Genomic DNA, 16,238 nt, shown 5'->3' with positions numbered 1-16,238 from the left:
GGCTTATAGAATAACGTATCCAGAGAGCAAACACGGGAGGCTGAAGGCCAGTTAGAAGAGTGGACAGATGTAAGTGGAGAGTAAAAGCTTCAGTCAGTAGCCAGAGCCGACGGCCAGGGCTGCCCTTGGAATGGGTGAAAAGAATAGAGATACCATGAAGACGGGACGGATGGGAATTGGTGATCCTGGCACTAAGGAGGGAGAAGGGAGCAAGAAATCCTTCCACGGGGTACTGGGATGTACTGTCAGAGACAGAATATCCACAATCCAAGATGTTTTTGTGGAAAAATATCTCTTGTTTGTGTGTTTACCGTGGTTCCATGCTGGGGCCCAAGCTCGGGATATTTGTTTAGTTTTTGTTTTTAATTCAATGTTTTCATTTTTGTTATTTCCTTTGGTCAGTAGAATCGTGTGAGTGAGTTTCATCCATCATTCCCATGTTTCCATTTTTGTTTTTAGTTATGTTCTCTTATTTTCTCCATAGTGTCCCAAAGTTTACTCAAGACCACCCAGGAACCTCTTCCCCAAGATCCTGTTAAACGTATGTTGTCATTCACTCAAGGGAGGGGAGGAGGGAGGGGTACATTGCATGGCTGGATTGTAGCTCCAGCCTCCTCACCTTTGCATGGTTTTGTGTTTCTTGAACACCTATCTTTTAACAAAATGTTTATTTCCATTGCCTTGCTTGTAATTACGTCTAGTTTTGCCAGATAACTTGCACTGTTGGGCTAAGAGCTTTGACTAAGCTTCTTCTACTTCTGATCAGTTTCCTTTTTATTTCATGTGGTTCTATAAAATATTGTATATACAATGTTACTTTGTGTTTTATTTGGCATCAATATTTTATTTCCTAAAGCTCACAAGATGGCGCGATTTAGCAAAAAGCCTGTGTGTCTAAGTGACTTGTTTCCCAGAAAAATATTTAATAAGCATGCATTGTACTAACTTTATGGACTAATAACATATGCGAAGGCTTCAGTTGGGTGTGTTTCAAGACAGCTGTTATGCTTTAGGAAGTAAACGGCCGCTTTTAGAAGTCAAGACCTCTCCGTCCCCTCCCTGAAGGCACACTAGTGGGACAGAAGTGCCCATCTTCTGATTTCATCATTAAGATGTAGGGAAAGAGCTTCCTATAAAGAAATATCATATCAACCTACCTTATAATGTCTGTGCATTGTGATGATTTCAGTTAGCCTATCAGTCTAGCTTTGTTTAAAAATGTGTTGTCAAACACACAAATACTCATGTTGAAATGTGGATTATATCCCAGAATAGATTCCTCCAGCATTAGGTTAGGGATGATATATACTATGGATGCTTATGGTTGCTGGGAGAAGAGACACAATTTCGGTTGTAGCTTAGGTATAGTGAAAATTAACATTTATCTGTATCATCCTGGAAAAAAAAACACCTAGTCTCACAATTGATGAAGCTAACGATCTTTTCTTAAAAAAGATAAACTATAGTTGAAAGTATGGCAAGTGGGCAGACATAGGAGAACTAAGGAGAACTCTAGATTTTATACTGTGGGCTTGATAGTACATTGAGCTGCATGGCGTGTTACATTTTTACGAGGCATTTTTCATAGATCATTTCTTTTTCTCAAGAATATTTTGAGGCCGTTTTCCTCATTTCCTTTGTGCATATGAGAAAATGAGGCTTCAAGAGCTTGGTGACTTGTCCCCAGCCAACAAATGTGGCAGGACCAGGTTTGAAACTTAAATGACACGTGTGGCGATGCCCTGCACTCCAAATGGCCAACTATTTGGTTCTGATATTGTTTTCCCGGTTAGAAAAATTACATTTGAGCTTCAGAAGCACATTTTAAGAATGCAGAAAATCATGGGAAGTGGATGACAAATATTAAAAACATTTTTTCCTAAATGCCATGAATACAGCGTGTATCAGTAAATTAAATCTTTCCCACCCTTTTACAAAACAGTCATTATTTTTACTTTGTTTCATTTTATATAATTTGTAAGCATATGAAAGAATTGTTTTTTTCTGTTTTTATTACTGGGAATGAACGTCATCATTCAATAAATTTATTTTCGTGAGGTACTGTACTTGTGTCCTCAACTCTTCAAAACAGACATTGACAATCTCTTGTAATTTTCTCTTTCCCAGTAATTTTCTTCATCTACTTGTAGTGTGTGTGGGATCATGACACCTTTCCATTATAGGAGGGCGAGGGTGATTTTTGGCAGCTGTATTTTCTTGTCTTCCTACAGAGACTGTTCAATCACAGAAAGTGAAGGGTTTTGCAATGCTAGTCCAAACAGACTAGAGAAAGCATATAATTTCTAGTTATTTATAGCCTGTGCAGCTATGCTCTCTTATTTATAGCGAAGCTGTACATTTGAATTGAAAAAGTCATAGTCATCTGGAGGTCAAATGCAGATAGCAGACTGGCGTGGGAGAAAATGAGCCAAACTGAGAAAGGTGAGCAAGCCCGTTTGATGAGACAGCTGGGGCTTGCCCTTGGATGCTTCACCAACCTAGGGCTAATCAGAGGACATCTTTTTTCACAAAGGTGGGTGGTCTTCTGGGTTTCTCAGTCTGAGTTGCTTCTGGTGAAATAATAAGTGTGAAATGAGCTAGACAAAGCTCTTCAGTTAAACTGATAATAAGATTGCTTGGAAAAAAAAAAAAAAGATTGCTTGTGTGAAGAAAATGTGTGATGGTCTACATTATAAACACAATAATTTTCCTGTCAAGACTTCTTATTATAATTAGGCATTTCTAGATTTTAAATCTTTGTCATAAAAACCGATTTTGAGCATTGCAATTTTAAGGGACACTTGATTTTTTGGGTTTTGTTATCATAGGTAAGAATCTAAACTACAGGTAGAGAGGGTAGAGACATGAGGCTAAGAGCTTTCATTTTACTCATAAATTTATGGATTTGAGTCCTTTAAAAAAATCCCTTTCCCATTTGGAATTAAAAATCTTATGAAACTTGAGTTGCTTCTGACATGAATTTTGTGTCTGCCCATTTGGGTTAGGATGATACAAAGGTTTCACATTCACTTGGCCCAGTGCAGTGTTTGTGAACAATAAAATTACTACAGAAATATTTATTGATAGTTTATGTTTCAAACGTAAACATCATGAGAGTATGATCTTTTTTTCCCCTAGTGTTCTTCCCATCAGATTGCATCTCCAAAGGCAAACGGATGCTTTTAATCTCAAAGAGCATCATGCCAATTTCAAGTCAGCCAACTGCACCAAGGGGTCTGGCCAAAGAGAGTGACCCCTTTACCTGCAGTGAGTTGTGGCACTGTGAATAACGTACTGTGTGTCCTTTGAATGGAATGTGCCACCTTAGTCCCAGAGTTGCAGTGTCCTGTCATAATACCAAGGCCATCTAGTCTTTGGGCAGACTTGAACCATTGTTCTTAACTATACTTGTTCTTCTGATTGTGAAAGAGCAAATATTAGTTCCCGTTAGCACATTCTCTGATACTAATAGAACTCATATTTTTATGAAACTGCCAAGCATTATTAAAAACAATTAAAAGACACGATGGTGCATTAAATTACATGTCACATCAGTGCCAATACAATCTATTGCATTGACAAGTATGAGAAGCCTCATCTTTTGTATCCAGAAATTATCAGGATAAAAAGAATGGTTTTTTTTCCACCAAGCTACCATAGTGAAAAACCGTAAGATTGAAAAGAATTGATTTGCTCAGCAAACCAGCATTTAACAAAAAAGAAAAAAAGTTCATTTACTAAGAACAGTAAAAACTGCTCATTATGTATGTGCTCTGTTCTTTAGCTACAATATTTCCAAAGAAGAGTAACTAGATAGTTAAATAAAAGAGTCGGCAAAAATTTTCTGTAAAAGACCAAAGAGTCAATATTTTAGGTTCCACAGCCCAAATGGTCTCTGTTATAAGTACTCAACTCGTCAGTTGTAGTGTGAAAGCAGCCTCAGACAATAGGTAAATGAATAGATACAGCTGTGTTCCAATAAAACATTATTTACCAAAAGAGACCAGCAGTCCAACCCCTGGTTTAATAAAGCTGTTACTTTTGAGCCTGGGACATGCTGGTACTAAGCTAGGTATTTCAAGGGACACCAGCAAACTACTTTCAATAACTTGACAGTTTTATCAATGTGATGAGACTCAAGTATGTGCTGGAATTAAATAACAGTATAAACTAAAATGCACAAGTGGAGGGAAACATGGCTGTGGAAGTCTGGAGTAGAATGAAATTGGTTTTATCCTTAAGACCTCCATAGAGGTTAACAGTTCCATGTGGCTTTTACGGCTACAGATTCTATGAAAGTGGACAATACTGAAGATTTTGACTTTTTGAACTCATCTGTTGAGCATCAAGTGACTGTGGCAGGTCATCCTTTTATGATCCACCATTAATGAAATAGAGCATAGCTCTGACAAATTGACAAAAAACAATAACTGAAGGTTAAGACATCCTAGATGCCAGTGGTTGTCGCTATGGCCTCACATATGGTTTTCAGATTCAGATTTGAAGTTGCTCTTACATTTTGGTGCATTGTGCTAAATAGGATATAGACATTAATAAAAAAGAACACCAGCATTGATTCGTTCATGCTTATTTCACATATTTGACAAAATTCCCACATCAGTACATGTCCATAAGACATAAAAAAGAAATGTAGCATGACTAGAGTAAACGCAGCATAGATTACATTCTTATTACCTTATGTCCACCCGATGCATTGATAGTCTGCCAACTATGACTGCACTGACTATAAAATAAAGTGTGTTACCAGGGCATGTCAGGGGAAAGTGCCTTTGTTCTTTTTTTTGTAGAGTCTGGTACCACATGTAAGGATCACAGACTATTTTCACATTATAAATGTCTCATCTAACTGGGACTTGATAAATACTTGAGTTTAGAATGCATTAGGGATCTTAGTTATTTTGCAATTAGAGAAATGGAGAGACTTTTTTTCTCTTTGTTAAAGTTGGGGTGTCAGTCTATAAGCTCTGCCGTGTGGAGAGATGAAAGTTTCGCATCAAATCTTCCTTTACAGGTTTGTATTTCCTATATATAAATTATCCTCATTGCCACCCATCATATAAATCACAGCCATTTCATGTGACAGCATTGCTAGCTCTGTATAAAATAGGATTTTCAATGATGAGGCAATGACTGTATGGGTCTTAATTTACTTTTATCTTCTGTTGTCAATGCTATAGAGATAAATTGCCTCTTTGCTGATGAAAGGAGACCAACCAAATTTTCTTGTTAGACTCTAACATTAGTATATTGACTACATGCCATTCATGGCCTCTGTTTAGAGAGGTAGTCATAGTTGTTACTGTTTGAAGACGCGGTTATTTCTCTTTTTGCATCCTGAGCCCGTTACGACCTTAAAATTATATGTCACCCTAGAGATTGAGGAAACAAACGGATATCAAAATGATAGCGGCAATTTTTCACCATGTCCCTACTTTTGGCGCCCCGTTCTTGCTGTCTTTAATATGAATAGGAAAGGGGCACTATGCAGTGATTACAGAATCAGAACTAAAATGAGCATTTGGTGCATTTGCAGTTAAATTTGATGATGTCCCTGATACGGAAGTTCTCCATCTGTGCCAAAAAAGTGCTCTCTACCACATTCTAAGACCATAGCCGTCTTTACCTTATTTGATGTAACGCCCCTTACAATTATTAAATTTTCTGGGGGAAACACAGGAATGAAAAGGTTTCACTGGCACCATGTCGCCAATGATGGTGGTATATTTTGTGGCAGGAACATTGGGTGCAGCTCGGGTTTGCTAACAAATTGAAAGCAAATCTGCTCCCCTCTCCCACCATCCTCACCCCACAAAAAATAGAGCTCTGCCTGACACTAAGAGAGGAGATTATAGTGTGAAGTGGAAATGTTGTGACAGGCATTGATGCATCATTATCAAAACTGAAATGAACCTTCACCAACATGTGAAAACAATGTCTCCCTTAGTATCTGGTTACCCTATGGTTTAGGAAACAGCATTTTGGGGTGAGAAAAAAAAGTAAATCTGTGCTCTTTCTCATGTCTCTTTGTGTGGGTATTGGGGGGTACCTTCCATGAGACTCCCTTACCAACTTCCTGCTACTTTTCCAAGCCATCCTCATCTTCATCTTTTACTCTTAAAAGATCACCTTCTGCTTTGTCACTTAGCAGACAGAACGATCCTTTTAAAACACATCACATCACATTTTTCTCTCCTCAAAACAACCCACATGGGCTCCTCAAGAGTCCTTACCATGGCTTCAAGGCCCTTCATGATCTGTCCCCATTTCCTTTCTGCCTGTCTCACTACTCTGTCCCTTGCTTCCTCTGCTCTGGTCACACAGACCTTGCTCATCTTGGAATTTTCCAGTTTCCAGGCATACTCACTTCCAAAGGCCTTTGTGCTAGTTTCTTCATCTGCCTGTTCTTCCAGCAGGTAACTGGGAAGTAAGGCTTCAGTTGAGCTCTTCGTCTAAACGTCACCTTCTCAATTAGACCGAGCCTGGCCACCTACTTACTGCTGCACTGTCCCCACTCCTTCCCCGTCACTCTTGTTTCTTCTTAACCCTGCTCTTTCTTTCTTTTTCTCCATAACACAAATCACATTCTAACAATGTGATTTATTGTTGTCTTCGTGTGTGTGTGTGTGTGTGTGTGTGTGTGTGTGTGTGTTTGTGTGTGTGTGTGTGTGTGTGCTGTTCGTTTCTCTCACTAGAATATAATTCCACCAGGACAAGGGTCTTTGTTTCACTCGTTGGTTTCTGCCGTATACCTCACAGGTACTAGGGGCTGTAATATCTGTTGATTTGGTGAAAGGAGGAATAAAGAAACGAACAAGCACACTCGAGGCCTCAGAGTCTACATCCAAGCTGCTATGCAGCTCCTCAGATACCTCTGACCTCCCAGGATTGCAAAAGAGACAAAAGAGAGGAGGCTTATATCAAAAGCATTAGTCATCCAGTTCACATTGAGGCAGTAACGTGCTATGAATTGGAACTGCGTTTCTGTTGCGTGCTTTCATTTGGTATTACATTAGACACCCATTCTCAGTATTAAAAGGTCTGTGTCTTACTATATTCTATAAGGCTGTTATGAGACTAGACTAGGAAAATCAATATGAAGGTCATTTAAAAGTTAAAAGCCCATGCACGTGATGGTGAGAGCGCTGCTAATTATTTGCCAGCTGTAGAGGTCGAAACATAGAGCTGCAGATGTTTAAGCCTGGTTTTCTGCGGAAGGGTGAATAGACCCAGTGAGCCTGCTTGCAGGAGGTACAAAGGAGCATGTTTGAGCTGAGGCCAAAGGCCAAAAGATCATTCAGATTCAAGCTCAATGGGCTCTCTCTCCTGACCTGCTTCATAACCCTACTTCTGCTGCTGAAACGTTGGTTGGTGGTCATTTACCAGATAGCATTCAGGGCAGGAAAGTGTTTGTTAGAAAATAGGCTGGCAGTTATCATAACAAAGCATATCTTTTGCCTGTACAGGTTGGTCATGAACAAACCAAACCCGTTGTAGTACCCCAGACATGTCGATGGATTAGCCCCTTTCTGCTCTAAGTGTTAACTTTATAGCCTCTTCATGGTTTAGTAATCCTAAATTCAGACTTGCTTGTGTGTGTCTGGGGATGTGAGTATGTTAAGCGACAGTATTTCCTTAGTACACAGTAAATGTATATAACAGGGTAATGTTTTCTCCTCCCCACCTGTTAAATGAGAACACATGTAAAGTGCCTAGCGCAGTAGACGCTAATGAATGGAGGGTATTATTATTTGGCCAACCTGGAAATCTGAGCCTGGATCACAGTTTCTAAGGAACCTCGAAGGTCTCTGAACAGGATAACTGCTTTGTGCTTTTTGTTTAAAAAACACAACAAAAATAAACCCTCCTAAAAGTCAATTTGTTTCTGCTTTCTAAGCGGTTTAAGTGACTCATGATATACAGCTTCCTGTTCCTTTGTGCCCTGGAACATTCCTGACATTCCTTGAGCTGCTCCTTTCCCAAAAGGATGCACCTTGAAAGAGTAAGGGCATTAGGGCACAGGTTTTCCTGCCCCTACCCACCATCCTTGTTATCATGTCTCTGGCCTACCATGGTCATGATCACAAAATGGCAGCCAGTCCTGGTATGACCGTGTCTTTAGGATGTAGGAAAATTAGGGGAAATAGAAGCTGAGCTCTCTGTACAAACTTAAAACGTTTTCCTCTTTCTCCTCACCAGCTGCAAGGTAGTGATAATATACTACATTCATTTTAAAGTATTAAGAAATACCATCATTCTTCTCTCCTTGACTGGTCAGTGATCTAATTTGCTGATGGGTATGAATACAGGAAATTTTCAATTACTTAACACCAATTGAGATGGAGGGCTAGTATGAATGACTACAAAGTTTGAATTAAAAATTAATAGAGAGGATAGCTTCTCTTAAAGTCCTCAACTAAAGAAAGTATCAGGGGCCACTAACAAGGATTTACTGAGAAATATTTCTCAATTAAATGGGATAAATCTGTAATACAAGATTTGTATTTATTTCCTTGTTCCTAAAATATAAGTTTAATACTTAAAATAGTCTTCATCCTGTTAAGTATACCTCGCTTGCTCAGTTCTTTCTTATTCTTTTATTCTTAATATTGCAAAGCTGCATTTCAACTTAGACTAATTAGATTACAGTGACTAGGATTTTAGTGTTTCTCTCCATAAAACAGTAGATTTGCAAATCATAAGAGTTGGAGAAAACCATAAGAGTTGGAGAAGCTTTCTACTTATAGAGTAACTTTTACAATTTCAGTTTTCCAAAGAGCGTGCCATGCTATGGTTACAGCAACTTACAGCAGGTAGTTATCTTGATCTGTAAATATGACCCCAAACATTTATACATTTTCATTTGTTCAAAATGTGAAACATAGTTTGCCTAATTATATCATTCTGCCAGATTGTACTATGCCAAAAGAGCTTTAACTTGTTCTCATTTGCTACCAGAAAAGATGAGAAAATGTTTAAAATCATGGGGGAAAATGCTAAATACCACTTCCATTTCAAGTGGGGACATGGTTAGGCTAAAAATACATGCATATTGAGTTGCTTAAGCTGATGCAGAAAAACATTTACCTTTGTTTTTTTAACAGAAAAATTTAATTGAAAATTATTTTTCCGTCTTAAAAATTAGGATACATTTTCAATAATTTCAGCCTTTTATGCAGGTCATACCAAATTTTTTTAGAAAAGTACCTGTTACTTTTCCTGTCCATGGTACTTCATGATCCTGTGTGTAATTCATTTTCAGTGGATGTGAGATAAAAGTAGCTGGTTTTTCCTATGGTTAGGATAAGTGCTAAGGTTTGAATTAGGATGTAGTAATGAGCAAAGGAGGAGGGAAGGGCGCTAACATGAATGAAGTGCCATGGGTGCCACCCTTTCTGCAGGGTGACTACCACATGGTATAGCATCTCATTTTCCCAGCACTCCTAGTATGTTGGCCTGTTGTCACCACTTGATAGATGAATAAACTGGAACATAGAGTGCTTAAGTTCCTTGCTCTGGGTCACAACTAACCTAAGATCAAGATGTTATTGAAATCAAGGTGTGCCTGATGACACAGTTCATGTTCTTTGCGTCTTTCTTTCCTTGTGCTGCTGAAATACACCTCCCCCTTGTCTATTACACAGAAGACAGGGACAGATGTCTTTCAATAGGTATGCCCTGTGCCAATCCCAGACCAGTTGACTCAAAATCCCCTGGTATTTTGAAAACAATTCCAGGAATATGCCCTGAAGTGAAGTATCCTTCCACTTCAGAGCAACATCTGCATTGACAACTAAACTGCTTTTATTTTTTAAAGAAAGAATTATTAAACAGTGATTGAAGTAGAAGGGAAGAAATCCGAATGAATAGTTCTCTTTAAATTTATTATTTAATTATATAACAAGAAGAAAGCTTTCTCATTTTGGTGCAAATCTTGGAGCCTTCAGATTGGGAATTTTCAGATGTTTTCTTGAAACATGCTTAAAAGACACTTATCTTATGGTTTAGTTTCGAAATGACCTAGCAATTAATTCTTCTCATTTAAGTTCTTTTGGGGTTACTGTATCTCAGATATCTTAGATAAGATTAGGGAAGAGGAATACTTAGAACACTGGAGATAGTTGAGTAATCTTTTGAATAAAACACATAAATTGATTCGACCTGAGAACATAGTGAAAACACCTAATTTCATTTTTCTGGTTGAACATGCTTTTTTTTTTTTTCTGGCTGCGTTGGGTCTTCGTTGCTGCTGCGCACGGGCTTTCTCTAGTTGTGGCGAACGGGGGCTGCTCTTTGTTGCGATGTGCAGGCTTCTCATTGCGGTGGCTTCTCTTGTTGTGGAGCATGGGCTCTAGGGCGTGCAGGCTTCAGTAGTTGTGGCTCGCAGGCTCAGTAGTTGTGGCACACGGGCTTAGTTGCTCCGCAGCATGTGGGATCTTCCCGGACCAGGGATCAAACTCATGTCCCCTGCATTGGCAGGCAGATTCTTAACCACTGCGCCACCAGCGAAGTCCCCAGGCTTTCTTCTTTAAATCAAAATCTTGTTTTCTTTTCAGGTAGGGTTTTTTTTTTAATAAGCTCATAAATGCTCTGAATTCTCACTAGTCGTTACTGATCTTTTGTAAAACTGCTGGTTATAAGCATTATAAATCACTTGGCTCATGAGTTTCAGACATTTTTGCTTTATAGTACACTCTTCAGTTTTATGGGTATTTATTTTTCCACATAATATAGCAGTATATGCTGCAATTCAGTAATATTGCTCAGCAGTATTAGTGGAATTCAAAATAGAAATCACTTTCCTTTTGACAACTAGTATAATGAATTGGTTGACTATTGCCAAATTTGTGAAGGCAAAAAGATCCTTTTGTAATTTCAAAAATGAATTTGACATTTATGAGTTTTTTGGTACTGTTTCAAATACTGCTCACCAGCTATCTAAAATATATAGTGTAGGATTTATCTTTTCTCTAAGGTGCAGTTATTCTGCATAGGCTAATTTCGAGATTTCTTTGGGTTTTTCAGGAATCTTAAGGTGTGATATTGATACCACCATTTACTTTCAAGGTTACAAACATTAATCTAGCAAGGCATAGGGATTTGGTGCAACGTGTGTGTATTAAACACCAACTGTTTTTACTCTATGCATGCTTGTTTCGCAAAGAATTTTAAATATAATACTGTAATCGCGAAATGGACTGTTTTCAAGATTTTCCTTCACCCTCTCCTTGAAAGGGAGGAAAGACATCCTTGCTGTGCTGCAAAATGTCTCGTGGTCTCTTAAACAACATTAACATCTTGTATGTGCTTCTTTACTAAATTCTTTGTTCTGGAATAAACGGAAAATAGGGCTTTCTTTGAAATGACTGGATATTCTGTCACTCTCATCAAGCCTTCTTTCCTTCTGCTTTATAGTTCCCACAACAGCAGCCAGCACCCCTGACGCCGTTGACAAGTATCTCGAGACACCTGGAGATGAGAATGAACACGCCCATTTCCAGAAAGCCAAAGAGAGGCTCGAGGCCAAGCACCGCGAGAGGATGTCCCAGGTACATGTGACTTTCCATCCTTCAGTCGTACAATACTGGGGAAATCTGGATTTGCCTCTGCCTCAGAGTCTCCCCGGGGGCCCTATGGTTGATGAATGCCTAGGGGTGGGTAAGGTTCTTTAATTTTATCCAGATCTTAAAGACATAACATTTTTAATTGTAAATGTTTGCTATAAGGGCACCGATTTGGGGCTTTTTGCATTCTCCTTGAACTTGCCACCTAGGAAAGACACAGGTATAGTAAGTATAGTAAGATTTTATAAGCACAAATTAAGTTGTGTGTACACCTTTCTCGATGGTTTTGTCACTCTGTGTTTAGCGTAGTCCTGTAATGGTGTTGTAAATTAAAATCACTTAAAATGTTCGTTAGCAAAGATGAATATTTTTGTATGGAATACCAAATTATGAAAACTTTGAACCTAACATTTCTTACCGAGTTAATTCATAGGACTGTAGGAGCTTAAAACCAAAGTGAACCATAATGATCATTTTATCTAGTCCCATAAATGACAGATAATGCAGTAAACTTTCAAGCGTTTAGCTTCCCACTCTAGAACAAAGCAGTATAAGTAACACAGAGAGGCATTTGGAACCCAAGCCTTTCTTGTTCCTCGTACAATGCTCTTTTCACTATGTTGTGCTACAAACCCTGTTTTTTTTAATCATGTTCTTTATGAAACAAAAAATTGTTTCCAAAACAACTAATTTACATGTAATAATACCAACTACAATTTAAGTTATGCCTGCCACCAGGTGCTAGATGTTGTATTAGAGGTAGATAATACTGAGGATTTTAGTCCTTCGTCAGATTCAGATTCTTTTTTTTTTTTAAGGTTTTTTTTTTTTTTTAATGTGGACCATTTTTAAAGTCTTTATTGAATTTGTTACAATATTGCTTCTGTTTTGGTTTTTTGGCCCTGAGGCATGTGGGATCTTAGCTCCCCAACCAGGGATCAAACCCGCACCCACGGCATTGGAAGGCGAAGTCTTAACCACTGGACCGCCAGGGAAGTTCCCTTTCTCAGATTCTTTATTCATTCATTCAGTCATTCAACAAATACGTATCTATCACTTACTTGCCAATCACCGTTCCAACTCATAGTCTATACCCTGAAGAGTGAACATGAAGAAATAATAGGAAAAGTCAGATTTAAGGAAACATAAATGAGTGAATGAAGAAAGAAAAATAGGGTTTTTCTTTAGGAAAGATACACACAATATGTAATCACTGTTAAGTAGGAATAGGACGACTATCAGCTGCCATACTTATTGCCACTGAAAAGACATCTTTTAAACTTAAATCCTGTCTCACTACTTGTTTCTGAAGCTCTCAGAACCTTGTTATTGCCCACAAAATCCATTTGTGGGACAATGAAGGCCCCAAAAAGAAAAATAACAAAATAAACACTGAACGCTCAGCTTGGCATTTCCAGTGCCTGCCCCCTCACCCAACCTCCTGCACCCCAAATCCAGTCATCTTACTTCCTCTCCCACCTCAACTGCTACCATCGTCATATGGGCAGCCTTAAACCACTCTGCTCAACGTATGCTAAACTCATCACGGACTCTCTTTGCTCTCAGCATTGATCTCTGGAAAGGTGTCCCACTCTTCTTCACGCTGGCACATCTCAGCCATTCCTTACACTCACGTAGTCCTCAGAGTGAGACAAGCAGTCATTGCTCTTTTGCATTTAACTAAATATTTGCTCACCAGTTTTGTTCCTCCAGCTGGATTGTAAACGTTTAGTCCCTATACATTTATATAAGTACCTTCCTAACCTTGCATTTCTATCTTGAACCCACTTAGTCATTATTTTTTTAAAAAATACAGATTCTGAATTTTTTCCAGTATTTATTGGTCATTTTGAGCCTGTTAATAGCACTGATTTCAAATACTCTTTCAGATATTATAGATCTCTCCTAGAATAGTAACTTTATTTTAGCACACCTATTTAAGCCATGACTTAGTTCATATATGTTTTGATGGACTTTCTTCATCTTTTAGATACTACCTATATCTGAGATAATTTAAAGAATGTTATCCTGGAGCAGAGAATGTTGTCTCTTAGATTCCAGTGATCATAGGAGTATGAGATGCTTGAGATCAACATTTATCATCATAATCTATGGTACTGAATTCTGGAGACTGTTTGACTTTGAACTTGCCTGCCTCTTAAATCTCTCTGTATTAGTTGTCATTTTCTCTGCATGAAACAGCAAAGTCTTTGAAGATCCATTAATCCGGATGATACTGATACTTTCATGCATGCAGTGGAAAATTGCTTTATAAGACTATATGGTGCCACTGTGAAGTCTAGATCCTGAGAATTTTTAATTTAAAAATTTCATCTTTTAAAATGATTTTTATTACAGTTTTTGTTATTATTTGTTTTCTTACAATGCAGAGAATTTGGGGGCTTTTGTTGTTGCTGGGGCTCATGATAACTCTGAACTTACAGATTTCTGTCGTTCTATGTTATGAATAGTATCTAGCAAATATAAGAAGGCGCACGATCATTTATTCCATATGATTTTAACAGTTTTACTGTATCCTTAAAGTAAGGTTCTTCAAAATGGAAGTTGACCTTTCTCTACATTTATTATTTTTATGATAGAAGCATCAACATCTTAGGAACGGCCTTTTCTCCTGTCACCAAATATAAATAAACTTAGCTCACCTGTTGGATTTGCCATTTTATAATGGCTAATTAGGCCACAGGGGACAAAAGCATGGTCTTTAGAGCCACAAAGATCTCGGTTTATATCCTTCCTTCTCCATTTTTTTCCTGCATAACTTTGAGCAGGTAACTTAACCTGATCCATAAAAATGGGGATGGCCAAGGCTAATCTCATGTGAGAAATCAATCAAACGAGAGAGATTTTGGAAAGCTATTAACACTGGATCTGGTATTTAGCAGGTCAGGAGTGGTGCACTCTATTATCAGTGGACCTCAGTGGAAGCCATTGTTCAAAGGGAGATGTTGAGCCCACGGTGTGTGTTTATCTTTGAGTAAGTAGGCCTAGTGTGATGGTGTAGGTGAATTGTTTTATTTGGAAGGATGGAGGATATTATTAAATTGCTCTGAAAATCAAAATTTTATTTCATTTCTACAGGAATGCTTATTTTCAATGCATTAGCTAAATAAATCTCCTTAATTATTCCATGGATTCCCCTGCTCAAAGCTGAAAGTTCTGAATATACAAAGGAAGATGGTAAAGATTTAAATGTAATGCAGGAAATCAGTTTTTCACATTCCAATAAAACATCTGACTTCTCTCTCAAACTAATTTTGAGATTCCTTACCTGAAGAATTTGTGGTAGAATACTGCCACTATGAACATTTTCAAAGCAGGAAATTCAAATATTTTTATTTCAAGGCTTATCTCATCTGTAAAGCAAAAGTAGTCTTTAGTAGCCCCCATCTCACAGTTGGTCTTCATTAACTCTTGGACCCACCAAAGCATCTGGGGCATTATGTTTCTTTTCCTTCTATATTCTGTTCTTGTTCATAGCAGCTGCACATTTTCCCCAATTTTGCTGTGCATGTGTTAGGTTATTTCTTATATGCTCTTCACTTGTAACAGAGAATTCATTCCATTCTTTTTTCTCCATAATTTCATGTAAACAACATGGGGAAGCTTGTACTTTAGACAATGGATCGATGCTAACTGACAATGGAGTATCTCATTAAAAACTGACATGATGATGTGATGTGACAGTCTCACAGAACTTCTCTATCAGTAGTTACTTATGCCAAGCTTCAAGGATGTCTGAAAAAAATCAATTCCTTAGGAATAAATACCTGTAAATAACAGGCTCTTATAATACAGAAATCAGGGTTTCTTGTGCTTTGTATGTCCACAAAGTATGCAAGTACACAGCTGTCAACAAACCATTATTTTGCTTACTGGATCTTTCTGTTCTTTATATTACCTTGCTCAGGTATGAGCTACACTTAAAAAAAAACTACTTGATCGTGGGTAGTACACTTGAAAAGGAAAAGGAAGCTGTAAGTGGTGAGAATCAAACATCGTTTCCTTTCAGCAGCATCCACAGCTGCAGACTTTTCCTCTTTGCATTCAGATCAGTGAGTGAACTTCTCTCAGAGAAATCCTGAGTGAACATCATGGATGAGAAGAGGAAGTCTTATTTTCCTACAAAACAGATTAGCCTGGTTACCAAATTAGTGTTACTTACCAAGAATAATTTTTGCTACATTCAGAACATTATAACGTGTACTGTCTTGGAATTTCTGGAGGAATTTAGAGTATTCTTTGCTGTTCGTGAGGCAAGTTGGCAAGCAAAATGTTCTAATTGCCCATCAGTTCTTCAGTGGGGTGGATCTTAGGATTTCTGACAACTGAAATCTTCTTTTAGTTCCTCTATTATATACTTCTTGGTTCTGTGCTCATGGCATGTGTACACATGCATAAAGTTTTATATATGCTTTTTCCCCCTTCGTACTGTTTGAATTTTTATAACTTGCTTTCACAAAAGACTAAAACCAACGTGTTCAATTTAATGTTGGAAGACCTTATACAGGTAATATATGCCTTTTATGAATCGTTGACATTTGTGCACATCAAATGAAATGACTTTCAGCGATTTCTGAAAGTAATAGAAAAGAAAAAAGACCGACTTTGTTTCAAAGGGCCATATAAAGGTGAACG

General features: G+C 38.0%; 1 protein-coding gene across 5 annotated transcripts in view; it reads left to right on the top strand.

Moving 5' to 3' along the window:
- APP (amyloid beta precursor protein) overlaps positions 1-16,238 on the top strand; it is a 275,532-nt gene that overhangs the window by 173,816 nt on the left and 85,478 nt on the right. For 3 of the 5 annotated variants that reach the window (XM_059921405.1, XM_059921404.1, XM_059921403.1), the window contains 2 exons: positions 485-541; positions 11,434-11,567. In XM_059921405.1, the coding sequence (XP_059777388.1) occupies positions 485-541; positions 11,434-11,567 (191 nt within the window). The remainder of the gene's footprint in view (positions 1-484; positions 542-11,433; positions 11,568-16,238) is intronic. The other 2 variants (XM_059921407.1, XM_059921406.1) reach the window with 1 other exon arrangement.

The sequence above is a fragment of the Balaenoptera ricei genome, chromosome 4, assembly GCF_028023285.1.
Source record: "Balaenoptera ricei isolate mBalRic1 chromosome 4, mBalRic1.hap2, whole genome shotgun sequence".
NCBI lineage: Eukaryota > Metazoa > Chordata > Mammalia > Artiodactyla > Balaenopteridae > Balaenoptera > Balaenoptera ricei.
This window is presented reverse-complemented; position numbering and strand designations above follow the sequence as displayed.